The sequence below is a fragment of the Pelodiscus sinensis genome, chromosome 1 (assembly GCF_049634645.1).
Source record: "Pelodiscus sinensis isolate JC-2024 chromosome 1, ASM4963464v1, whole genome shotgun sequence".
Taxonomy (NCBI): domain Eukaryota; kingdom Metazoa; phylum Chordata; order Testudines; family Trionychidae; genus Pelodiscus; species Pelodiscus sinensis.
Genome location: NC_134711.1, coordinates 287,177,770 through 287,203,492, shown reverse-complemented (window position 1 = coordinate 287,203,492; position 25,723 = coordinate 287,177,770). Strand labels below are relative to the sequence as shown.

The window sequence follows — 25,723 nt, the reverse complement described above, 5'->3', positions numbered from 1 at the left end:
GGATCTTTAGAAAGCGGCTACACTGCTTCCTTTTGCGCAAAAAACCCTTGGGGAAAAAGAAACAGCAGAAAATATGCTAATGACATCGTGACTCATGCTAATGAGTCCCTCATTAGCATATTTTCTGCCACAAAAACTTATAATGTAAATGTAACCCCCATGATTTGGGTGGGAGGAGCAGAGTTAGGCCAACGCTAAGTACTTTAGAAATCCCACCTATGAGCACTTATATCCAGATTTAGGCACCTCACTTTAGGTAGTCAGCTCTGGGAAATGGACCCAGAGTTGCTACATAAACAGATGGATTCTTTGCATCAGATGTATTAGGTAGAGAAGGGTGTTGGGCTATGAGGGCAGGGTCAGAATCTAAACCTGAACCCAAATCTGAATTTCACATAGAGTGATTTTCAAAAGTGCTCTGTGCTAGCTGAGTTAGGGCAAATCCCATCTCATCCATACAAAGGGCCGAACTGACACCTTGGAACTCTCAAAGGGCTTGAAATCCAGATGTGAATTTTGTGGCTTATGACCATTTGGAACTTAACAAGTCATTCTGTTTCATGCAACCACCAGCAAATTCATAAAAAAAATAATGTCAGGTGATGATACTATCCTAAATCTGTTTGATTGCATTCTTTTGCTTTATACCCAGCCGTCAGCGGTATTTTATTGCCTGTCAGGCAATCCAGCCAACCATATAAGGCAGAAAGCTGAGGGAATACGAGTTGTTAATCTTTATTTATTATTAAAGTACCTCTTCTGTCATACAAATCTAGTTTTCTTTTACTCACTACTGTGTGACACTACTTTCAACCCCTTTTATTTCACTGTAGTCCCCATTCTGGAGTCACTTACCTGTATCTTATTGTCTTTAAAACTGGTAGTAAGAAATACCCAATTCTCTGCTCCCTTATACCAGTGTAAATCAGAAGCAACTTCATTGAATTAATTGGTTTTCAACAAGTGAAACCCAGAGAGCTAATGAAAAACCAGGTCCTGCATTATAAATGCACCAGCTCACATACAATAATATTTTACAGATATGGGATTAAAATTCCAAATTTATTTTGCAGTGGGTTGGTCACATATGGTCGATTACTACACTTCTATGTAATTGTACCTACTAAATCAGTTAAAATAAACATGATTAAGATTGCAAAGTCAATCACTCAAAAATTAGAAAATGTGGTAAAAATGGTATGTGATCACATAATTAAAGACTGTATCATAATGCATATATATACACATATGCCAAATTAAAGCAGCAGAGTCAACCTTAATTCTGGCATTTCCTGATTTTTGAGAGTTTAACTTTACAATATTAATAAAGTTCTTTACATGTAGAGGTGGAGTATATAATTTGGGAGAAGGGTATATAATTTTCCAGATTTTTTAAAGAGCAATTAAAAAACATAAATTTAACACTCACTTGGGTTGATGTCAGGACTGCAACTTGCAAGTTCCCTGCACAAACCTCTGCCACTTGGGGTAATGGAATAACTGATATCAATGGTAAGTTGTTACCTTTTAGTGGACCAGCACTAGAGGAGAATGAGAGAGACATTTTGCCAGTGAATTTCAAGACATTTGATGGGAGCAGAGGAATAGTGAGATTCAGAATCCTTGTTCAGTTCCAGGCTCTGTAGGGAAGTGTTCAGTAAGGACATGTCTACACAGCAGGGCTAAAGCCAAAATAAGCTATACAACCTGACTTATGTCAATTGTACAGCTTAAGTCGAAAGAGCTTATTTCAGCTTTTGGTACTGTCTACAAAGCAGGAAATCGGAGAAAGAGCAGTCTTCCTCCAACTTCCCTTACTCCTAATAAAATGAGGGTTATAAGAGTCAGAGTAAGAAGTCCTCCAGCTCAACATTATTTTGACATTATGTTGAAATAACTGCTTGTAGTGTAGACACGGACTATGTTATTTCAGAATAACATCAGTTATTCCAAAAAAAACCCCACTGCTGTGTAGACATACCTTAATAGGCCCAGACTTTTCTGTCTGTTTCCTTCAAACTTGACCCTTTCTGTCCTATCCCCTTCAACCTGTCCATGCCCTATCTTATCTCTTCTCCACTTCTGGTTCCTCATCCCAGTCTGTTCTCAAGGCTGCTCAGCCAACATCTCCTAGTTGCACCCTCAGCAAGTTTGCGGACGTCACTAAGCTAGGGGGAGAGGTAGATATGTTGGAGGGCAGGGATAGGGTACAGAGTGACCTAGACAGATTAGAGGATTGGGCCAAAAGAAACAATTGTCTTGCCTCCACCTTCAAAGGGGCATTCCTGCTCATCTCTGTCATCTTTCCCTCCCTCCCTGTACAAGTTCCTCTGGTTAGAGCACCCATACTTGGGGAGTTTACATTGGTGCTAGTGTGATGGCCTTGTCCACTACCAAGAATTGACCCAATGATCTTTAAAGCAGAGCATCTACTGCTTGAACTAAGGAGCCAGACTCTCTAGCTGTGGGGGCATATGTTCTGTGGCAGGGGTGTTGCCCTATGCTACATACAAGGGACATTGGAGTGGGTTGCCACAGGCTCCGCACCCCCCTCAGGCTGGCCCTAGCCATAGTCATGGCTCCACTGCTGCTGCCCCTGCTACTATATTTATCCACTGCTATTTACACTGAGCAACCACAGGGGTCTCTCAGTCTTAGCCTCTCTATGCTCCTCACAATACCACGCCCTCCTCCTCAGCACCACTAACAATTGTTTTCAACTAGAAAGAATTGATTGTGCAATTCTAATTAGTTTCAGATGAGTCACACACACACACACCCTGAAGAACACGCTACTGGGCAGAAGTACAGGCATGATTGGATTGAGTGAGAAGTCCACAGGAGTCTGCTACTTTGATAAGTGGGCAAAACATGGGGTTCCTGCCAACTGACATTCAATTTAATTCCTTAGACATAAGATTTTTACATGGCACTTTGAAAGATTTAGACAAACATTTTCAAAACATATTGGTTTAGACTGTATGCAAGGAATTTACTTGGCATGCTGTCAGTGGGAGTTTAAAAGGCGCATTGCTGTAGGTTGGTATTTGTGTGTGTATTATTGGAATTTACATAACGCTGCTAATTGTGTACCTGTGGCATATTGCTAGGTTTGCAGAGTAATTTACATGGCACACTGTCATGGCTTTATCTCTTAAAAATGCTTTGAGTCTGGGAACAGCATATGGCAGAGTATGACTACACTTCATACTCTGTAGTGTAGTTGTAATCATCACTGAAGAGGAAGGCAAAGTAAATTTGCATGTAAAACTTATTTTTTGAAAATTCTGTCCTCAGACTCCAAAGGCTTTCTATATCTGAATGAAAAAGCTTCCCCCATACAATGTATTGTATCATTAAAATACAAAAGCTTCCAATTAAAGCAGCAATGCTGGTGAAATACAAAATAGAGGAATAGCAAGACAATTCAATACTCCTGTTTCATAAAAAAAAAAGCCCCATTTTTCCACAGGACAAGACATGTATTTAAAGAAAACTTTTCTTCCCCTTCTTCTCTAGAATTTCAGGCAGATTCTCCATCACCTCTGCATGTTGGTTGTAAGTCGAAGGAATCAAAGTAAGGAGAGTAACTGGTAACATTTTTCGTTACGATTCAGTCAAATTATTGTACATTTGTACTATACATATGCTAGGACTTTGAACATCCAACAACTGGAGATATATTGTATGTCTCCAGCATCTACCGTCTGGCAGGATTTGCTGTATCTGTGCTATTAATAATCTGGAAGTTACTTCTGTCTAAGTAATTGTCTCATAGCCTGCATTGCTTGCTAGATTAAAAGGGACATTGTCAACCTGTGCAGACATCAATGTGATTTTCTTAAAGGAAAATACATTCTGGGAGTTGTGTGTATATGCATGTATTTATATGATTTTATTTGACAAAATATTTTTATCTCTTGGGTGAAATAATGGGCCAGATCCTCTTCTGGCATAAATCAGCCCAGTTCATTTCATTGACTTTAATGGCGCAATGCTTGTTTACATGATCTGAGGATCTGTCCCAGTGTTTTAGGTCCTCCTCTATAGATGTCAGACCTATTTAATCTCAGAGAGAGAGGGAAATAACAGGGTTGCTGTGAAAGAAGGTACAATTTAGGCTCCAAATAAACTGGACCAAATTAATCTCTGTTGTGCTTTACTTGTCTCTAAGGGGGAATGTGGCCCATGGATGTTATTTAATATTTAAGTAATATTTTCCAATAGTAAAATAATAAGCCTGTGTGCCCAATGATCAGTGGCTAGTTTATAGAGAGAGCCTTATTGTATTACTGCATGTAGACACAGTGAAATGTCGCATTCTGGGGTATCAACACCGGCTGTAATGTGCAACCTGGAAGAACAGAGACATCATTGATTCCAACATTCTGAAAAACTGGGAAAACAGCTTATATCCTGGGACAATTTCTTCTCTGTGATACACATGGCTGCATCTCTATCACTTCCCTGTGATATGTGAGAGATTAGCTACACAACACCCCAGAAGACTAGTAGGAGATCACAAGAGTAAGCAAATGGTCTGTTAAAATGGAAGAAAAATCTGGTGCCTTAGGGTCTGTGTACACAATAGGGCTAAAGTCAAATTAAGCTACGCAACTTCAACTACATCAATTGCGTAGCTTAAGGAGAAATAACTTAACTCGGCTTTAGGTACTGTCTACACAACAGGAAGTGGAAGGAAGAGCACTCTTCCTTCAACTTCCCTTACTCCTTGTAAAATGAGAGTTTCTGTGAGTCAGAGTAAGAAGTTCTCCAGCTCACCATTATTTCGAAATAAAGGCTTGTAGTGTAGATGCGCACTGTGTTAACGTTGCAGTGTAGATGAACCCTAATGTGGTAGGATTGAAGCCAGCGATCTGGCTCAGTGTTACCATCTGTTCCAGTGATTCAAGCACTAGCCTGAGCCTTGGAGGACATGGTTCAATTTCCTGCTCTGCAGCAAACTTTGTGTGTGTGACACTGGGCAAGTTAATTAGCGTCTCTGTGCTTCTTTCTGTTCCTCCTCTCTAAGTGGAAGCTGAGAGCACTTCCCTGCTGCACAGCCTGCACTACGAGGGTCAAAATGTTGAAAGAGAGTGAGGTGCTCAGATACTACAGTAATGGGGCCATGTAAATACCTCTAATAGGTCATTCCTGCACTTCCCTGGGGCTTTCGTCAGTTAATATGTAAATTTCAGTGTGTACTGTGCCCAGAATCTTTTAAAATTCTGATCCATAAGACACCTAATACAAAGGCAGCGATGTGTAACCAGCCTCAGAGAATCACTAATGCGAGGGGAAAACAAATCCACTGGCTTCCTGGGGTCACATTCAATCAGCCACTGGTGCCACTCTGCTCATCCTCATTTCTCATAGGCAGCAGCATGCTCATGAAGACTGTGAACACCTTTCAGTTTTCATTGAGGAATCCAACCAAATTAACTATCTATCTCACAGGGATGTCAGGTGGAGATGGCTGGACAGGAACCATGTCAGCTCTTTGACATGAGTTCAAAATGATTCCCCTGATTGGCAGTCAATTTTCAGTGGAAAGAAAGTGCAGAAAATGACAGGCCAATCCCTCAGACCTCATTGGTGGCTAATTCAAACTTAGGTTCATGAGACCCACCTCCTTCTCTCCCATACACCCAGCCCCTGTGTCGGACTGCGGGGCACACACAACACAGAGCGAATGCTGAAGTGAAACTGAGCTGAGCAATCAGCACGATCGGAAGACGCAGCCGAATTCCCTGAGATAAAAGGATCAGAGCATCAATCATGCCCAACTGAGGACAGGCGTGAGGCACACATGCCAGTCATGCTTAGTTTAGAAATCCCCAGGGAACGGCAGCAAGGAATGTGACAAGTCTGGAAGCTTGCTCCTTGGCCCTTTATACAATGGATCTCTACTAAGGCTACTGAGGTATTTTGGGTGCCGGGGACTCATAGTTGCCCCACGTTTTCATTCACTTGAAAGTGTGGCTTTCTTCTGACAGCTGCCTCTCATATAACAGATCCATTCCCTTTTGTGAGTCCAAAGTGACTGGTAATGTGGGTGCCCAAGTTAAGACTCCTAAAAGGGATTTGGCTTTCAGAAAGTGCAGCCTCCCTCCCTCTACACGCTCCCCCTCCCCAACACACATCATGAAAATCCGGGCCTGTTAAGGTGTCTCAAGCTGAAGCACCCAAAATCTAGGGGTGGCACTCGGGGATGGCTTGTACAGGTAATATCCACCCCAAAATTTGCCTTGGCCTCCCTATAATCACTCCTCCCAGTGCAAATGTCAAACATCATGCGGAGGTAAGGGTATCATGGAAAGAGACTGCTACCCTTACATCGCTGCTGCTGGCAGTGGTGATGCCTTTAGGGCTGGATAGCTGGGCTGCTGACTGCAGAACTGCAGAAGTCAGAGTGGTATTGCTCACAAAACGTATAGCCCAGGCCCACCACCCTTCAATTTACTGTCTTATCCATCTCAGCCTCCACCAATGGAAAGAAGCTGGTGACACCCCCTGCTGAAATCACTTGTCATTTCTGAAAATTTTGGCTTGTGTCTTACTTCAATGAACACTTCTGATGCTTTTTCTACCCTGGTCACTAGTAGTAATGTAAAAACCAGCCTGCTGTGTCCTGTCTGCAGAAAGTCTGTTGGTGGATCTTCTGCCTCTCTCAGAAGATGTGAGGTTGAAGATCTGGGGACCCAGACGGAATGGAGTTATTCAGACAAAACCCTGTCAGCCATTGAAAATGGTGAGCATCAAACAGCAGCTCTGTACTTAACATCCAAACCACTCTGCTTTCCAAAGAGTGCACTTTGGGAAAATGAAACAGTGGCTTTGCTGTCAAAAATGTCTTTGTGGCATCAGTAAAAAAAAAAAAAAGCAAAATTTTATTCAGCATGAACTTTGATATATTTGAAGCATTTTGACAGGAGGATAAATGTCTCTCATTCCTGATTTGCCACTTTGCTGCTATTCAGTGCAGGGCATCTGTACTTGAACAACTGCTTTTCTGCAGCTAGGTTTGTTTTGCCTTGTAGTTTATTAGGATGTTATGCAAAGATTGGCTCAGATAGCAGCATCCAGATCCAACACTTGATTGGCATTGGATATAGGCTAGAGTTCAGACCCAAGGCTGAATCAGAGCCAAGGATCCACTTGAGATCTGATGCAGTGTGAATGACTTGTGAGTAGCAGCACCAATGTCGTGAGTCATAATGACCCTCTGAATATAGAATCAAATTGCCATTGGTTCAGAAGGCCCACCGGAAATGTGTAGGCTTCCCTGAAAGACCCCATAGGAGTCAGAAGGCAGGGCTGCAATATATGAGAGACCTTAATGGGAGGTGATCCTTGGACCTGTATGTTCTCAGCCAGACTGCTGTCAGTTTCACTGCCTCAGCTGGCCCATGGCTCCCTCCTGTGGCCAGCCTGCAGGGGTGTGGTGGAAATCTAGATAAACCAACAAGCACATGTCTAGGCTGCAATTAAAAACCTGCGGCTGGCTGACTCAAACTCACGGGACTTGGGCTATGGGCTGGTTTAATTGAGGTGTAGATTTTACGGCTTGGACTGGCACCTGATCTGCGGGACACTCCCACCTCACTGTGACATACAGACCAGACTGCATCTAGAGCCTGACCATCTATTCTACACACTACAATTGAACACCTCCAGGAGACCGAGTCAGCTGTGGGGGGCTACTTCCAGTGTAGACGTAGCCTACGACAGACCTTAAACCTAGGAGCATTCTAGTTATGGGGAGCTTCTTTTGTCTCACATTCCCATCCCTATCCCCATGATCAATACAGGTCGCCTCAGGCTAATGGGTCCCTTCTCCCTCACTGATATCTCCTGCTCCATTATGGGGTTGTTGGCTGGGAACGTTCACTTCACGTGGGAGTGCCTTAAAACGTCTACCACAATGGACTCCCAGTCAGCTGGTTAAAAAATGGTCCCACCTTTTTCTTGCAGAAGGAGGTGGTTTCTCCTGGATACCTAGGAACAGGATAGGTCTCTTAAATAACTGATAAGGGCCTTCTTGTCCTCCTACACTACTGTAACGCCAGTCGTTTCAGTAGATTTACTCTGGCTTACACTGGTATGAGATTAGGGCCTGTGTGTCTCCCTTTCAGAGGAATGAGCCTCTTCAAAGAAGGATGTTCCTTCTGTAAGCCTGGGGGTGGAATTCAGAATGCACAGGGCCTCTGTGAGCTAGGATGTCTGTCATGCCACTGGGAACGTATCGTGTAGTATTTTCATGCACTCCAACAGAAAATACACTACTGGCGCCAACCTACCACAGCCCATCTCAGAATCTACTAAATGCTTAGCAAGCAAAACAAAGGACATTAACTTATTAACTATTGCTTTTGCCAAAGAGGGTGCAGGGGGTGCTTTGATACAGATATCTTGGGAGAAAATGTACAGGACGTCAAAGCACTGGGATTCATAGAATAATTATGCTCATTTCTCATAGTTTATTAATAATTTAAACCCAATCTAGGTGTTATTGATCTATCATTGAATCTAAGATTTATTTCATATCTCTAGTCACAGAAGCAGTAAATTGAATTTCCCTCCCATCTCCTAAGCTTACTTCATAACTAAAACATGATCTTTAAGCTATATCAGCAGTCAGAGAAGAGAAGGCGAGCCGAGAAGATGTGGATGGCAAGGACAGTCCTGTGTACATTTCAAGTCAAGGTGAGGAGCTCTAGGGGTCAGATTCCAATACACTTTCTTATGTTATATCTTATTCCATGTAAAGCCACAGATGGAGATGTGATCCCCGATGGAGTGAAATGCTACTCAACAGGAGTATCAGAATTAGGCCCTCAGGACCAGACCCTCAAAGGCATTTAAGCATCTAACTCCCTTTGATTTTATTGGGATTTAGGTACCTAAATATATCTCGGTATCTGGGCCTATATGATTCTTACTTATTAACTTGGTTCTCTTTGGTCACTGGGCATTCCACACTGGTAATGCCAGCCTTACAAACAGTATTTCTGGGACCCAGCCAGTTATACTACTGGTAGATAAACTGCCAGTAGTATCTACCTGTAATCTCACAAAAGCTCATGCTGTTTTAGGGGGCATCTACACTGCACCATAGGTCGAAATAAGATATGCAATGTGAGCTACGCACATTGCATATCTTATTTCGATCTTATTTCAAAATAGCTTATTTCGTAATTTGGCGCTGTCTACACAGCGCCAAATTTTGAAATAACCCACTATTCCAAAATGTCCCTTACTCCTCGTGGAATGAGATTTACAGGGACTTTGGAATAGCAAGCCTGTTATATTTCGAAATAACAGGCTTGATGTGAAGACGCGGGATAGCTATTTCAGGATTCCTCCAATATCCTGAAATAGTGCTGCAGTGTAGACATAGCCTTAATGTATAGGTCGATAAGTGAAGTACACACATGGCAATGGGCCTGATTTTGATCTGACTTAGGCAAGTGAAAATCAGGAGTAACTCCACTCACTTTACTGGTGTGGAACCAATTCAAACAAGGCCCAGGAAATCCAAAAGGACAGGTTCCTACAACAGTATTAATTTGGCCATGTTGCACATCCAGTGTATTTACAATATGCATTTAACAGCATAAGCAGCAGTGTAGTAAGGCCTCCTTTCATAATAAACCTGGGTTAGACACTACCACATTTAACTGTGCTGTGCCTAGCACAGTGGGGTCATCATCCAGGACTGGGGCCCTGCTTGCTCTGGCAATGCACATAGTATGTGTGCTAAGGCCAAGTGCACACAGCACTGTAAGCATTTGGGGACGGATTCACCAGCAGGCTCCAGTTGCTAGTTCACCCTAACTAACACTACTCACCGGTGAAGCTGGGTTTATTGCTGTTTTGCCTGTTGATAGTGGTGGAAAGCACTAGAGCATGCATACCAGTGATTTTGGACAGTATGGGAAACAGTCAGTGAGATAAGTACCAAAAAATCCTATCTGCTTAGAACTAAAATGTCCTGCAATATAAACTGGTGATTGTTCATAAAATATACTCTTAAAAAATAAACGTAGCTAAATCTGGAACAAACAGGGATTAAACATAGATATTTGTTAATCTCCTAGGGCAGCAGAAATTTTAATCAGAAACACAGCAGGATATAAGGCATGTGACAGGGTATTGAATGGGTTAGTGAGTGGCTAGGGAGCTCTGGGACAAAGAGCCAAGGGAATCCAGGGTTAGAAATCCCTCTCACTCTGGGACACATTCATAGATTTTTAAGGCCAGAGGGTCCACTATGGTCATCTAGTGCTGAGGTCTCTGTGGGAGGAAGGGGGAGGGGATGCCACCCAGCTCTGCTCCTGGCCAGAGCTCTACTCCCAGGCCTGCCCCCACCCCCAGCTATAGGCCCTGCCTCAGTCCCCTTATCCCCATCCACAACCCCACCTCCCAGAGCCACAGCCCCACTCCCAGCCCTGGATCTGGGGGAGAGAACACCACCAGGGTAAGTGGGGCATGAGGTAAAAAGTTTGAGGACCGCTGATCTAGTGTGACCTCCTGCAAAACACAGACTACTAAGTAGTTCCTGCAATGTCTATAACTTCTGGCTGAGCTGGGGCCTAACAGGGTCAGGCAATAAACCAAATGTACTTGAGAGAGAAAATGACAGTAAATTTCCACACACTGAGATCACAGTCACATGTTCAAAAACAGGCACCTGTGAAACAGGTGTGCCTGGAAAATAGGTGACCACATGCACAAGAAAGCAGTGTGAGGTGGGGCCACATTGCTCTGTTTTCCCTGCCACTGCTGGTGAGTGTGGGGGGCCCAACTCCTGTTACAGGCCTCACTAGTTTACCTGGATGCTCAGGACTTTGGTCCTGCTGGCTGCTGGCCAGCCCCTAACCCTTCCTGCTCATGGCATTTGGGGAACATGTGTTCCCTCATGTCCCTCCGTGCATCACCCATGTGTGAGGGAGACTTGTCTGTCACTGCTGTGGGTCAGCTCCTTGACTTCACCTGCCATGGGCAACACAAGCTTCAAGAGTCTCCCTGGAGCATCCAGCCCATGTTCCACTGGACACTTGCAGTATCCACAGATTTACTGTTTGCAAAGAAGCCATACTCTCCGGCTAATCAGTTCCACCTCAGATCACCACTCTGCCAAGCACGCAGTCCACAGACATGTTTAAAGTAAAAATCAGTATAAGCTTAACAAAGCATAGCAATTCAAGGGCAGCAAGTAGATGTCTTAGAAACAAAGGAGCACATATAAAATAAAACCATAACACACATTCTAAAACCTAGACTTCATTAACTAGATACTTTCCCGTCTTACAGAGAAATGATCACCCAAATCCTTCCAGCATTTTACAGCCAGGCTTGGTTGTGATCATCCATGTGTGAGCCAAGATCCAGCGTATCTGCACCCCCAGATATAGCAGAGCAATTCTGTGTCCTTTTTCATAGGCAGGACGCCCACTGCTGGTTGCCTTGTCCTGTATATTCCTTACTTGTAGATTTCACAACCCCCTTAATCAGCATCTGGCTCAGTATACAAATAGGCCTGCATTGATATTAGCACAGTATCCAATGACGAGAGGGAGAGAGGCATCTGTTACCCACTGCCTTGAAAGGAACTGTCTGAGCCATGCCTATGCCTGTTTATCTGCCTTAAGAACTTAACTATAGAACTCCTTAAACATTAGGGCTGTGTCTAGAGTGGCAAGTTTTTCCGCAAAAGCAGCTGCTTTTGCGGAAAAACTTGCCAGCTGTCTACACTGGCCGCTTGAATTTCCGCAAGAACACTGACGATCTCATGTAAGAAATCAGTGCTTCTTGCGGAAATACTATGCTGCTCCCATTCGGGCACAAGTCCTTTTGCACAAAAGGGCCAGTGTAGACAGCTCAGATTTGTTTTGCACAAAAAAGCCCCGTCCGTGCCGATCTAGACGCTCTTTTCCACAAATGCTTTTAACGGAAAACTTTTCCATTAAAAGCATTTGCGGAAAATCATGCCAGTCTAGACGTAGCCTAGGTGTACATACATTTGCAATGGTTATGGCAACCAGTGGGCAACTGGCTCTCGATAGAGACTTCACATGCTACCTGTTGTTGAATCAATATGCATATTTCCAACTCAGAGGATTCCTGTTAAAAAAAAAAAAACTATGCACTTTTCTGTCCTCTCTGAACTGGGTCAGTCTGATTTGATACCAACAAAGCTACATTAATTACCTAGTTATATGCTTAGGAACATAAAATGGTTCCCTGCTGAGATTAGGAAGTAACTTCCATCCTAATGCTTCATGGTTACTGAACGTCAGCCCACAAAACAGGTGTATTCAAAAGTCATGTGGAAAAGTACAATTCCCATTCCCATCACAAGGGTGCAGCACTGCTCTGGGAGTTCCAAGAACCGTGAAATAATGTTTGTTTCATTCTGATAGCACCAGCAAACTTTTCACAGTGAAAAGTTGGAGGTCACCTGTCATGCTGCTCCTTCCCATGTCTATGTTACTCAGGTACGATGTCCAGGGTTTTCTCTTTCCCCTGAAGCACCCAATTAAAACAAAACTAAATGGATCATCATCCTGTTCCAATATCATTTTTCTGTGTGAGACAAGGGTTTTGGCCACACATCACATGGCTCTGGTTAAGGATGAGCCTACTTACAGTCAGCACAGTCAGTGCACTATCAGACCAACTGCTTTTCTGTTTCAGACATTGTGGTACTCTTCGCTGACAGTTATGAAGAAATTGAGATGAAAAAAACTGAAGAAGGGAGTGAAGAAAATAAGCAAACAAAACCTGAAGATCAAGGTTGTAGAATCACCGTCATTGGCAATTTTTAAATCCAGATTGGGCTTTTTTCTAAAAGAGAGGCTCTAGTTCAAAAGCAATTATGTTGAGGAAGTTCTATGACCTGTGTTATACAGGAGGGTGAACAGGCCTGGGAAACCATGAATAATTCTGGTCACTGTAAATTAAAGTGGGTTTTTTAAGGGTGATGGGTACCTGACTCCCACTAGGCTAGCCTCCTTTTGAAATTCAATTTTTGTTGCTATAGAGATGGCTAACATGCTACAATAATAGAGAGAAATCACCCTGTCCAGGAATATTGTCTGAGGCAGCAACCAAAGTGAGAGAGGTTTTAGCACCTGGGCAGGAGGGTTCTGGCTAATGGGGGGAGGACGGGTGATTTGAGTTAGGTTGGTGGTACTTTGGGCTTGCCTATTTGATGATGTAACATTTCATTTTTCATTTCTGTCCACACAATCATCTTCCAACTTTACTCCTCTCCCATCTGTACCTGTCCCTCTAGCCTCCAGACTCCCACCAGGGGATGCTCAATGGAATTCCACGGATAACATTAAATACCTTTAACTAGACAGTCTAAGTAACCTATGGAACTCACTGCTGCAGGTTATTGAGGCAGCTAGAGTAGCAAGAGTCAAAGGCCACATCTATACTACACGGAAGACTGATGCTCCAGAGGTCAATCTTCTGGTGTTCGATTTAGCAGGTCTAATATAGGCCCATAAATAGAATGCTGAGAGCAGCTCCTGCCGACATCTGGTATTCCTTCTTTTGTGAAGAGTAAGGGAAGCTGATGTGGATGGCATGGAAATGTGATTTAAGATATGTTGACTCCCGCTACGTAATTAAACATAACTGAAGTAGTGTATCTTAATTCGACCTTCTGCTGTAGTGTAGACCAGATAGTTATGTCACTATCAGAACCAAACTACCTGATTAACACAACAAATAGCCAGTTCCACTGTGATATTGCTTATGTCTCCATTCAGTCTCCATGAGTCTAACACTTCAGCCACTCCTGAATCTGGCCATAGGACACGTAGGTCAGCTAACTACCATTGCTCAAGCAGGTTAACCACTATCACATGCCATACTTGCCCTTTACCTCATCTTGGTTGAGAGAGCTGAAGGTGATGCAGGCACAGGAGGAGAAGCGAAGGCGTGAGATGATGAAAGAATGCCAGGATGTGTGGCCATTTGGGCTGGTGGGAGATAATTGTTCTCTCCGTGCAATTAAGAGACCCAATCAGGCATAAACCTTGAGTTCTTTGTTACTGCTTTTCTGTAGGGATGTGCCAGCGCTGAGTAGTTACAGAGGCCAAATAGCTGTTTTCTAATATGTCTGAAACAGGAAATATAAGGGCCACATTGTATAAACAGGTGAGTGCCTCTTGCAAGGAACTGGGATGTATTTCTCTTGAGATTAATGTGAGTTGGAGGAGCTCAGGACCTTGCAGGAGGCACGGAGCTCTGTGCAAGGACAAGCCCCGCACTGAGAGGGGGCTCAACATGGCAGGAAGGAAGCTTTTCAGTGGGAGGGATAGAAAAAGTTGACAGGGCAGAAATGGATGGTTTGAGGACAGGCCAATGGGGGGCAGTTGCAATATATTCCAGGGGTACCACTGATTAAGGAAGGTCCTTGATCCTGCAAGAGTTGAAAACAATGATCAGGCTGGGCCCACCAGAGATTTTCAGACCTGCTGAGAGCTCTGATGGATCTAGAATCTATAGCTGCAAAGGCCTGGGTACAGACCAGAAGCCAGAGTGGAAAAGAGGGGCCTTGCTGGGCAGGAAATGGAATGAATCACTGGGTCCTGGTAGGTCTCAGGCTGATGTACAGCAGAGGGGGCTTGGGTGAGATTAAAGCACACCTGGGCTACGTCTAGATTGGCATGATTTTCCGCAAATGCTTTTAACTGAAAAGTTTTCCGTTAAAAGCATTTTCGGAAAAGAGCATCTAGATTGGCACGGACGCTTTTCCGCAAAAGCACTTTTTGCAGAAAAGCGTCCGTGGCCAATCTAGACGTGCTTTTGCGCAAAAAAGCCCCGATCGCCATTTTTGCGATTGGGGCTTTTTTGCGCAAAACAAATCTAAGCTGTCTACACTGGCCCTTTTGCACAAAAGGACTTTTGCCCGAACGGGAGCAGCATAGTATTTCTGCAAGAAGCACTGATTTCAGACAGTAGGAAGTCAGTGTTCTTGCAGAAATTCAAGCGGCCAGTGTAGACAGCTGCTTTTGCGGAAAAACTTGCCCGTCTATACACAGCCCTGTAGTTTTTGATCCTTTGAAATGCTTGTGAGTGAGGTTCAGCCAAGTTCTTATTTTCTGCGCACAAATTTGCCTAGCCTCAGTTTTCTGAGCATTTTGGCAGCCAATGATTCTCTTATTGGAATGAAAACAAAAAGTAAGAATTCACAGAAATCTAAAATAAGGAGCATAATTAGCAGCAAAACTTTTAATTTGCCATCCGGAGCCATTTCTAAATGAGTTAGTGGCTCATTTATTGGACCTGACTTGACATTTAGACAGTTCCTTTTAATACTAGAGGGGGCTGATTACCGGCTTGAATCCTCCTGCTCTGCAGAAACTGCTGTTCGGTATTCAGAGCTGCCAAATTCTTCCCACACAATAACACCTTCCTTTCTTCGCAGTAAATATGTATTATTCAATGCACCCATATTACAATAAGGCGCTCGCTGGTGTGAGGTCTTTGCTGAGATAATTAAAGCAGGAGCCACCAGCTTTCTAGAAATCTAAATTGTGGGAAGCACGAGGTACTAATTGTGCTGTCTCTTGTCATAGAGTGTTCTGGCCCTGCAGTCTCCAGTTACAGCACCACCGATTTCTCACGGCCCTTCCCCACGCCAGCTCATCCCTCTGCAACCTTAAGTGTAGTTGGGAGACTGAACTAAAGCCCATTCAAATCAGTGGGGGAAACCTTCCATTGAGTTCAATGAGCTTTGGATTGGGTCTTTGTAGGGTTTCACTGCTCTTTGTCCCTTACATTCGTCTGTCTATTACTGTACTGTCTTTTATACCTTAAACTCTCCAGGGTAAGGATTGTCATTATCATGAGTTTGTACAGCCTCTATCACAAAGGGGGCTGACCTTACTGTGACCCCCCTCAGAAGGAGAGCGTTGATTCATAAAATCCCCCCGGGCAGCTAACACTGGCAGAGCTGGTTCAACCAAGGCATTGGTGAGGCCCATAGGCAGATAACTGAGCCCAAGAATGTTAAGGATCATGAATTTGTCCCTATCCCTACCTCATGGTGCTGGCACATAAGGCGTAAGCAGGCTGCTGGTGTGTCAGTTTGGCCCTGGTGGGCTGGGGAAGAACCCCCAAGATCAAGATTCATCATAATTATGGATTATTAGTTTGACAATAATGCTTAGAAGCCTTCATTGTGAACCAAGACCTCGATGTGTTAGGCTCTGTACAAACACAGAACAAAACAACTGGTCCCTGCTCTCAAGAGCCAAGAATCAAGGTGGGGGGGGGGGCCTGTTTGACTTGCAGGGGCTTACATTGCTTTAATCATTGACATCCCTTTCTTTCTTCTTTTTCACCCTCCCCCCCCACCCTCCCGCCCTCTGAATTGTACGGAAGGGGACACTTTGAGATAGCAGACTGGCTAAGCACCTAGAAAGAGGGAGGGGAAGGGCTGTCACTAACAAGGCATGTACCCAGTGTCACAGAACATCATCTCAGACACATTGTTTGAACTTTGTGTATTGTTTCTCTGTCTTGTATTTTTGGATTGTAAACTCTTCAGGAGAGACCCTTGTCTTCCTCTGGGATTATATAGCACAAGGGAGACCTGATCTTGATTGGAGCCTTTGGACGCTTCCATAACAGAAATAATTACAACTACTACTAATAGGTGAAGGAAAGGAAGATCTATTGCTGTTCTCTGTGTATGTATTATGCCCTGCAGAGATCCTTTCTTTTGGGGACCCGTCAGCCTTAAAGAGGACCTGGGTCCTCTTGCATCAGTGTAAATCAGCCGTAGGTCCAGTGAAGTCAGTTCAGAATGGCACTGGAGAAATATGTACAGAATTGCGTCCCATATTGGTTAAATTATTACTTTTGGTAGATTTAAAATGATCCATTTGAGGAGATAAACATCGTGTCTGTGTTATAAACGTTGGCACAAAATGCCAAATGAGGAAACTCGTGAAATCCAGAGAGTCTTATAAACTAGGCGAGCCTGGTAAGCATTTTGAATGGCAAGGACGTGACAAGCCTAGCTGGATTAACAAGCTTTCCTGATGGCTAACCAACCCCAATGTGATTATCATGATCTGCGGAACAGAGATACGTGGGCCTGGTAATTTCCCCAGGAGTGTGACTATTTGTAATAGCCGGATCCCTGATGCTCATTTCTTATACCATGAACAAAATGAGGGCTGAAGTTGCAATGCTAGTTTGTACCATTCAGACGCAGCCAAGACGTACAGTTTTAAACCAATTCTACAAAAGCACACAGACAAATAGGCGCATGAGAAGAAGGTGAAGCTTTGTCTCATAGAAGCACTTGCGTGTTGTCTGGGGAGAGCCTCTGCATGCGTGTTTGTGTTAATTTGCTAGGGGGAAAGCTGCAATGAGTAATACAGCTTCAAATAGCCTAGTGAAGCCAGTCTGATTTATGTTCTTTCCACCTCCTCTGCCATCATTCATGTAACCATGAATACGAAGCTGATCAGGAATGCGTTCTGTCTGGATGCTACTTTGCCGAGATGGCAAACAGGATGATACAAGCAGGAATGAGGGAATGTAACTTGATTTCTAAAAAACATGCTCGGTTGGAAATACAGGCACTCCCAGGGCACGCATCTACTCACAAAAAGGAGATACCTGTTAAAGACCTGCATGTAGTGTAATGCAACATTCCCTCTAATCTTTTCCCTCCACGTGTGGAATAAATTGTATGTTCACTAATGTGCACCACCAGTAAAACCAAAACCTAGCTGTGGGTACACTACTAATCATCTGGGCGGAATCTAAATCTCTTCTGAGTAGCTGCACAAGTACACAGCTTACAGGGAATACTGGAATGTAAAGTGTAAACTCCTGGATTACCAATGGGTCTGTTTCAGAGTTGTTTTTCCACTAATACAGCGAGGCCACTGTGTCTGCGAGGGTGGTTTGGTTTTTATGGCTTTTCTCTGATCCACTGGGTTTGTTTGGATACTTTTAATGCATCGTTTGCTGAAGCTACAGGGAGCATACAGAACATGCAGGAGTTGGATACTTCATTCAGAGGAGCCAAAGTCTGCTCAGGGGCTCCCGTTAATTACTATAGCACACCACACTGCTGCCCTCTTCATCTTCCATACAAAGTGTGGCCTGGACAGATTACAGAACCCAGTGTTAAGTAGTGTACTGTGAGGAAGCGGTGCTGTTCTTGAATCATAGAATCCTAGAGCTGGAAGAGACCTCCGGAGGTCATCAAGTCCAGCCCCATGCCCAAGGCAGGACCAATCCCAACTAAATCAACCCAGCCAGGGCTTTGTCAAGCCGAGACTTAAACAGCTCTAGGGATGGAGATTCCACCACTTCCCTAGGTAACCCATTGCAGTGCTCCACCACCCTCCTAGTGAAATAGTTTTTCCTAATATCCAACCTCCCCCACTGTAACTTGAGACCACTGCTCCTTGTTCTGCCATCTGTCACCACTGAGAACAGCCTTTCTCCATCCTCTTTGGAACCTCCCTTCAGGAAGTTGAGGCTGCTATCAAATCCCCCTTCATTCTTCTCTTCTGCAGACTAAACAAACCCAAATCCCTCAGTCTCTCCTCATAGGTCATGTGCTCCAGCCCCTTAATCATTTTGGTCGCCTTCCACTGGACCCTCTCCAGTGCATCCACATCCTTTCTATAGTGGGGGGCCCAGAACTGGACACAATATTCCAGATGTGGCCTCACCAGAGCCAAATAAAGGGGAATAATCGCTCCTCTGGATCTGCTGGCAATGGTCCTCCTAATGCACCCTAATATGCCATTAACCTTCTTGGGCACACTGTTGACTCATATCCAGCTTCTCATCCACTGTAATCCCCAGGTCCTTTTCTGCAGAATTGCTACTTAGCCATTCAGTCCCCAGCCTGTTACGATGCTTGGGATTATTCCATCCCAAGTGCAGGACTTAACACTTGTCCTTGTTGAACCTCATCAGATTTCTTTTGGCCCAATCCTCTAATCTGTCTAGGTCACTCTGGACCCTATCCCTGCCCTCCAGCATATCTACCTCTCCCCCTAGTTTAGTGTCATCAGCAAACTTGCTGAGGGTGCAATCCATCCCCTCATCCAGGTCATTAATAAAGATATTGAACAAAACCGGTCCAAGAACAGATCCTTGGGGCACTCTGCTAGAAACTGACTGCCAACCTGACATCGAGCCATTGATCACTACCCATTGGGCCTGACAGTCTAGCCAGCTTTCTATCCACCTTACAGTCCATTTATCCAATCCACACTCCCTTAACTTGCTGGCAAGAATATTGTGGGAGACCATATCAAAAGCTTTGCTAAAGTTAAGGTATATCACATCCACTGACTTTCCCATATCCACAAAGCCAGTTACCTCATCATAGAAGCTAATCGGATTAGTCAGGTGTGACTTGCCCTTCGTGAATCCATGTTGACTATTCCTGATCACTTTCCCCTCTTCCAAGAGCTTCAAAATGGATTCCTTCAGGATCCCCTCCATGATTTTTCTGGGATTGAGGTAAGGCTGACTGGTCTGTAGTTCCGTGGCTTGTCCTTCCCTTTTTTAAAGATGGTCACTACATTTACCTTTTTCCAATCATCAGGGATCTCTCCCGATCTCCACGAGTTTTCAAAGATAATGGCCAAAGGCTCTGCAATGACATTTGCCAACTCCCTCAGTACCCTTGAATGCATTAAATCCGGGCCCATGGATTTGTGTACGTTTAGCTTTTCTAAATAGTTCCTAACTTGTTCTTTCCCTACCGAGGGCTGTCCACCTCCTTCCCATACTGTATTGCCTAGTGCATTTGTCTAGGAGCTGACCTTGTCTGTGAAGACAGAGGCAAAGAAAGCATTGAGTACTTCAGCTTTTCCCACATCACCTGTCACTAGGTTACCTCCCTCATCCAGTAAGGGCCCCACACCCTCTCTGATCACCCTCTTATTGCTAACATGCCCGTAGAAATCTTTCTTGTTACCCTTCATATCCCTTGCCAGCTGCAATTCCAATTGAGCTTTCGCGTTCCTGATAACTCCCCTGCATTCTCGAGCAATAGATTTATACTCCTCCCTAGTCATCTGTCCAAGTTTCCACTTCTTGTAAGCTCCCTTTTTGTGTTTAAGATCACCATGGATGTCTCCAGTAAGCCAATCTGGTCGCCTATCATATTTGCTTTTCTTGCTGTGGCTGGACTAGTGTGAGGTGAGGCCTCCCATATTGGCTTCACGAGGCTATTCTGCCCATAGCAGCTCCCAGGGTTTTCCTTTAGCTCCTTTGGTAGAGATCTTGGGTGGGGGTGGCGGGGAGTTAAAGGAAAGCAAGAGGTCTAGTCCCAGCTTCCTCTGTGTCTGTGGGTGGCAACGTTTCTGTATCACTGCGTCTGCTATTTCTACCTATGGATTCACTGCAGTGGAACACTCCATCTGGATCTGAGAAGCCATATTTTCTTGATCCAGGATGTTGCATTAAAGCTGACGGTGCTGATAGATGCTGCCTTAATATGGAAATTATCTGTCTTGAAACCAGCTGAGAATGTATATGAAATATCCATCCTCTCTCCAGGTTATGAAAAGCTGGCAGAGAGGCACTAGAAAGTGGCATTTGGATGCTATCATAGCTATTTCTTAATCTGGGGAAAGTTACTGCTAACTTATTTTTGTTCTTGACACCAGGTTTTTTAATTTTTCTGTGTATCATCATGCTGTTGTTTATGGGCTGCCATAATAAGATATTTGTATTACACTGTGTAGCTAATTTTTACCAATTATTTCAACCTAGTCTACAGTTTATTACTATGGAACACTTTTATAATACTTCTTCTATTCTATGCACAGTAGGGATGTGATAGTGTAAATGGTTAAATGCAGCCTCTCCCCTCCAGAGGCAACAGCGCAACAGGGGGAGGCATAGATGGGAGCTAGTATTCGCAGGGAGCTGCCTTTTCAGCAGGCTACCTGTGAGCATAAGGTCCCAGAGAGCTGTCTGTTCCCCCTGTGCTGCTGCCTCCCTCCTTCTCCGTGTAAACATGTACCCCATGAACATTTCAGCAGGTGCACATTTAACAAACTAAACACATTTTAACATCGCTAAAATGTGCACAGACAAATTTATTACATCCTCTTTGCAAAGGTTCTTTATATGTTACTTGTCAACTCCAGAATGTCTACACCTGGGTTCCTAAAAGTAGGTGTCTAAATCCATGTGACAAGTGGCTTTGCTAAGGCAGGGCCAGGTTTTCAAAGGAGGTGCAGGTGTTCTGCAGATTTTGCACATCAGGCCCTGTTAACATGTCATCATATCTGAAACCCTATACATTCACTTGTAGATGGCTCCACGTGGATTTAAATGGACTGAAGCTTGGAGCACCCACAGATCCTATAGAAACCAACAGACGCCCCTCAGCACAATTGAAATGTAGGCGGCTTCTATTGAGCTGCCTAAGAATAGATGTGGGAGCCTAAACTGTAAGCAGTCAGGTTTGAAATTTTTGACTCCAGAGCCTCTAAGGGTGAATTGAAAATGCAAATGTCAAAACATTTCTACACATTGAGTGAAGGCTAATTCACAACTTTGTTTTGTTTGTACAAAAAGCCCTGGGATCCTATTAAGATAGTAAGAACAGCCATTCTTGGTCAGACCAAAGATCCATCTAGCTTAGTATCCTGCCTTCTAACAATGGTCAATGCCAGGTGCCCCAGAGGGAACGAAGAGAACAGGTAATCATCAAGTGATCCCTCTCCTGTCATCCATTCCCAGCTTCTGACAAACAGAGCTTAGGGACAGCATGCCTATCCATCCTAGCTAAAAGCCATTGATGAACCTATCCCACATAATCTCAAGTTGAGAACTTGAAAGTGGAAGACAGTATGGGGGACAGTGATCATGAAATAATAGAGTTCATGATCTTAAGGAAAGGTAGAAGGGAGACCAGCACAATTGAGGTAATGGATTTCAGGAAGGCAGATTTTGATAAGCTCAGAGAACTTGTAGGTAAGGTCCCATGGGAAGCAAGACTGAAGGGAAAAACAACTGAGGAGAGTTGGAAGTATTTCAAAGGGACGTTGTTAAGGGCCCAAAAGCAAACAATTCCGCTGTGTAGGAAAGATAGAAAATACGGCAAAAGACCAGCTTGGCTTAACAAGGAGATCTTGCATGATCTCAAAATAAAAAAGAAGTCCTATAAAAAATGGAAACTAGGACAAATAACAAAGGATGAATATAGGCAAGCAACACGGGAATGCAGGGGCAAGATTAGAAAGGCAAAGGCACAAAATGAGATCAAACTAGCTACAGGCATAAAGGGAAACAAGAAGACCTTTTATAAATACATTAGAAGCAAGAGGAAGACCAAGGACAGGGTAAGCCCACTGCTCAGTGAGGAGGGAGAAGCAGTAACAGGAAACTTGGAAATGGCAGAGATGCTCAATGACTTCTTTGTTTCGGTCTTCACTGAGAAGTCTGGAGGTGTGCCTAACGTAGTGAATACAAGCAGAGAGAGGGTAAGTTTAGAAGATAGGATACACAAAGAACAAGTTAAAAATCACTTAGGAAAGTTAGATGTCAGCAAGTCACCAGGTCCTGATGAAATGCATCCCAGGATACTCAAGGAGTTGATAGAGGAGGTATCTGAGCCTTTAGCTATGATCTTTGAAAAATCATGGCAGACAGGGGAGATTCCAGAAGACTGGAAAAGGGCAAATATTGTGCCCATCTATAAAAAGGGGAATAAGAACAACCCAGGAAACTACAGACCGGTCAGTTTAACGTCTGTCCCAGGGAAGATAATGGAGCAGGTAATTTAAGGAAATCATATGCAAACACTTGGAAGGTAATAAAGTGATAGGGAATAGCCAGCATGGGTTTGTGAAGAACAAGTCATGCCAAACTAATCTGATAGCTTTCTTTGATAGGATAACGAGCCTTGTGGATAAGGGAGAAGCGGTGGATGTCATATACCTAGACTTTAGTAAGGCACTTGATACGGTCTCGCATGATATTCTTATTGATAAACTAGGCAAATATAACTTAGATAGAGCCACGATAAGGTGGGTGCATAATTGGCTGGATAACCATAGTCAGAGAGTTGTTGTTAATGGTGCTAAATCCTGCTGGAAAGGGATAACAAGTGGAGTTCCGCAAGGGTCTGTTTTGGGACCCGTACTGTTCAATATCTTCATCAATGATGTAGATATTGGGATAGAGAGTACGCTTATTAAGTTTGCAGATGATACCAAACTGGGTGGGGTTGCAACTTCTTTGGAGGATAGGGACATAATTCAAAATGACCTCAGCAAGTTAGAGAAATGGTCAGAGGTAAACAGGATGAAGTATAATAAAGAGAAATGCAAAGTGCTCCACTTAAGAAGGAACAATCAGTTCCATACATACAAGATGGGAAGCGACAGTCTAGGAAGGAGCATGGCGGAAAGGGATCTAGGGGTCATAGTGGACCACAAGTTGAATATGAGTCGACAGTGTGATGCTGTTGCAAAAAAAGCAAATATGATTCTAGGTTGTATCAACAGGTGTGTTGTAAGCAAAACTCGTGAAGTCATTCTGCCGCTCTACTCTGCACTAGTTAGGCCTCAGCTGGAGTACTGTGTCCAGTTCTGGACGCCACATTTCAAGAAAGATGTGGAGAAATTGGAAAGGGTACAGAGAAGAGCTACAAGAATGATTAAAGGTCTAGAGAACATGACCTATGAAGCCAGGCTTCATGAACTGGGCTTGTTTAGTTTGGAAAAAAGAAGATTAAGGGGGGACATGATAGCGGTTTTCAAATATCTAAAAGGGTGTCACAAGGAGGAAGGAGAAAATTTGTTCCTCTTGGTTTCTGAGGACAGGACAAGGAGTAATGGGCTTAAAGTGCAGCAAGGGAGGTTTAGATTGGACATTAGGAAAAAATTCCTAACTGTCAGGGTGGTCAAATATTGGAATAAATTGCCAAGGGAGGTGGTGGAATCTCCCTCTCTGGAGATATTTAAGAACAGGTTAGATAGACATCTGTCAGGGATGGTGTAGACAGAGCTTGGTCCTGCCTTGAGGGTGGGGGGCTGGACTCGATGACCTCTCGAGGTCCCTTCCAGTCCTATGATTCTATGATAACCTTATCTAGTTATTTTTGAACCCTGTTGTAGTCTTGGACTTCACAGCATCCTCTGGCAGGGAGTTCCACAGGTTGACTGTGAGCTGTGTGGAAAAAAAACTTCCTTTTGTTTGTTTTAAACCAGCTGCTTATTAATTTCATTTGGTGATCCCCTGTTCTTTTGTTATGAGGAGTAACACTTCCTTATTTACTTTCTCCACACCAGATTCAGAAGAGATTACTGATAACCTGAAAATAACTACCCTGTTCCTGGATGAGGTAAAGCCTACAGAAAGATTAAAATAAATTACAACAGTCATTCATAAAGAGGAAGCTGCATGGCTCAAGAGAGTGGTAACTAGACAGTGGCCTTTCACCTATAGGTCATTATTCTACACCCAGCCTGTGCTAGTACAGACTCAGATCCAACGGGTGTAAATTGACGTGTTTTTTTCACTTGGCGGAACTCTGCTAATTTACATCAGCTGAGGTTGCAGTAGTGACAGCATTTTCCCTGATGCTGCTTGGTGGCCTGTCTGAAGTGAGTGGGTGGATCTGAGCCCAGTCTGTGCTGGGTACATGTTCACATTAAAAAATCCTCTCGCAGGCAACATTTTCATCCGTCTCAGCACCGAGGGAAACAGACAACTGAATGAGCATTAAAACTGAGTGATCCTCTCCTTCACGGAGGTTCTGTCCCTTCTGGTTAAGGTGGAGACGTGTATTTTTACATTTTTTGTGGGTGGGCTTTGGGAGATGCCTGGAGTGTTTCTGGATAAATGAGATTCTGGAGGGCATCACTTCACTTCTGACAAGTACTAAATTCTCTCAGAACAAAGAGGGACAAAGGAAGGCAGCCCCTCCATGAAAATCAGAGGGAAGTTTGTGGAAAACTCCTTGCGGTTGACACATAGAAACAGAGGGCCAAATTAATCACTGGTGTAACTCCATTAATCTCCACAGAGTTACACCAAAAGTGTATGTAATATATGGACTCTTGGGTAACAGAAAGGATTTAGGCAGGGCTTGTTTTCTCTGACCCCACTAGTACCATGAGGTTATGTTTTCAGTCAGGTAATAAAAGATTTGTCAGGTCTGTGGTGACATACCTTTTAGAAATGACATTTGGCTTCCGGAAAAGTGCTCTCTTGGGATGTTTTGACACTGTGAGCAGTGTCTGGGGGGAAGGAAGTTAGCTTCGCTTTTCTGACAGTAGACCAAAAATTGCTGAAGAGGCAAATGTTATTCCATTTAAGAGAGATTTATGTTTGACCATCACAACAACAGGAGCCGTTTGACAAGAAAAGCGCAGGTGCTGCTGTTTCAGACAGCAGATGGCTCTTGAGCCATGGTAAGACCTGATGGAAAACGTGGGTGTGTGATGTGTCAAATGGTTTTCCTTCTCTTCCTGCTAGTTCTGCAGCTTCTCAAAGTGAAACCAAATTCAAGAGGAGACTAATGTCAGACCCATTGGTACTTCGGCCTGTCAGACTCAATCTTATTTGCCTCAACTGCCATGTAATGCGCTTAGTCATTAGCCAAAGACAAGGAGTAGAGCTAGTTGAGCCTCTCTCTGTTTCTGTTTCCACCAGTCCTTCAACTGGGGAGCAGGGAAGGAGATATGCCTGG

General features: G+C 43.9%; 1 protein-coding gene across 12 annotated transcripts in view; it reads left to right on the top strand.

Moving 5' to 3' along the window:
- Positions 1-25,723, top strand: part of ERICH6B (glutamate rich 6B) — a 67,936-nt gene that overhangs the window by 18,078 nt on the left and 24,135 nt on the right. For all 12 annotated transcript variants that reach the window (XM_025182084.2, XM_075919005.1, XM_075919006.1 and 9 more), the window contains 5 exons: positions 3,520-3,577; positions 6,642-6,751; positions 8,626-8,706; positions 12,700-12,798; positions 24,321-24,373. In XM_025182084.2, the coding sequence (XP_025037869.2) occupies positions 3,520-3,577; positions 6,642-6,751; positions 8,626-8,706; positions 12,700-12,798; positions 24,321-24,373 (401 nt within the window). The remainder of the gene's footprint in view (positions 1-3,519; positions 3,578-6,641; positions 6,752-8,625; positions 8,707-12,699; positions 12,799-24,320; positions 24,374-25,723) is intronic.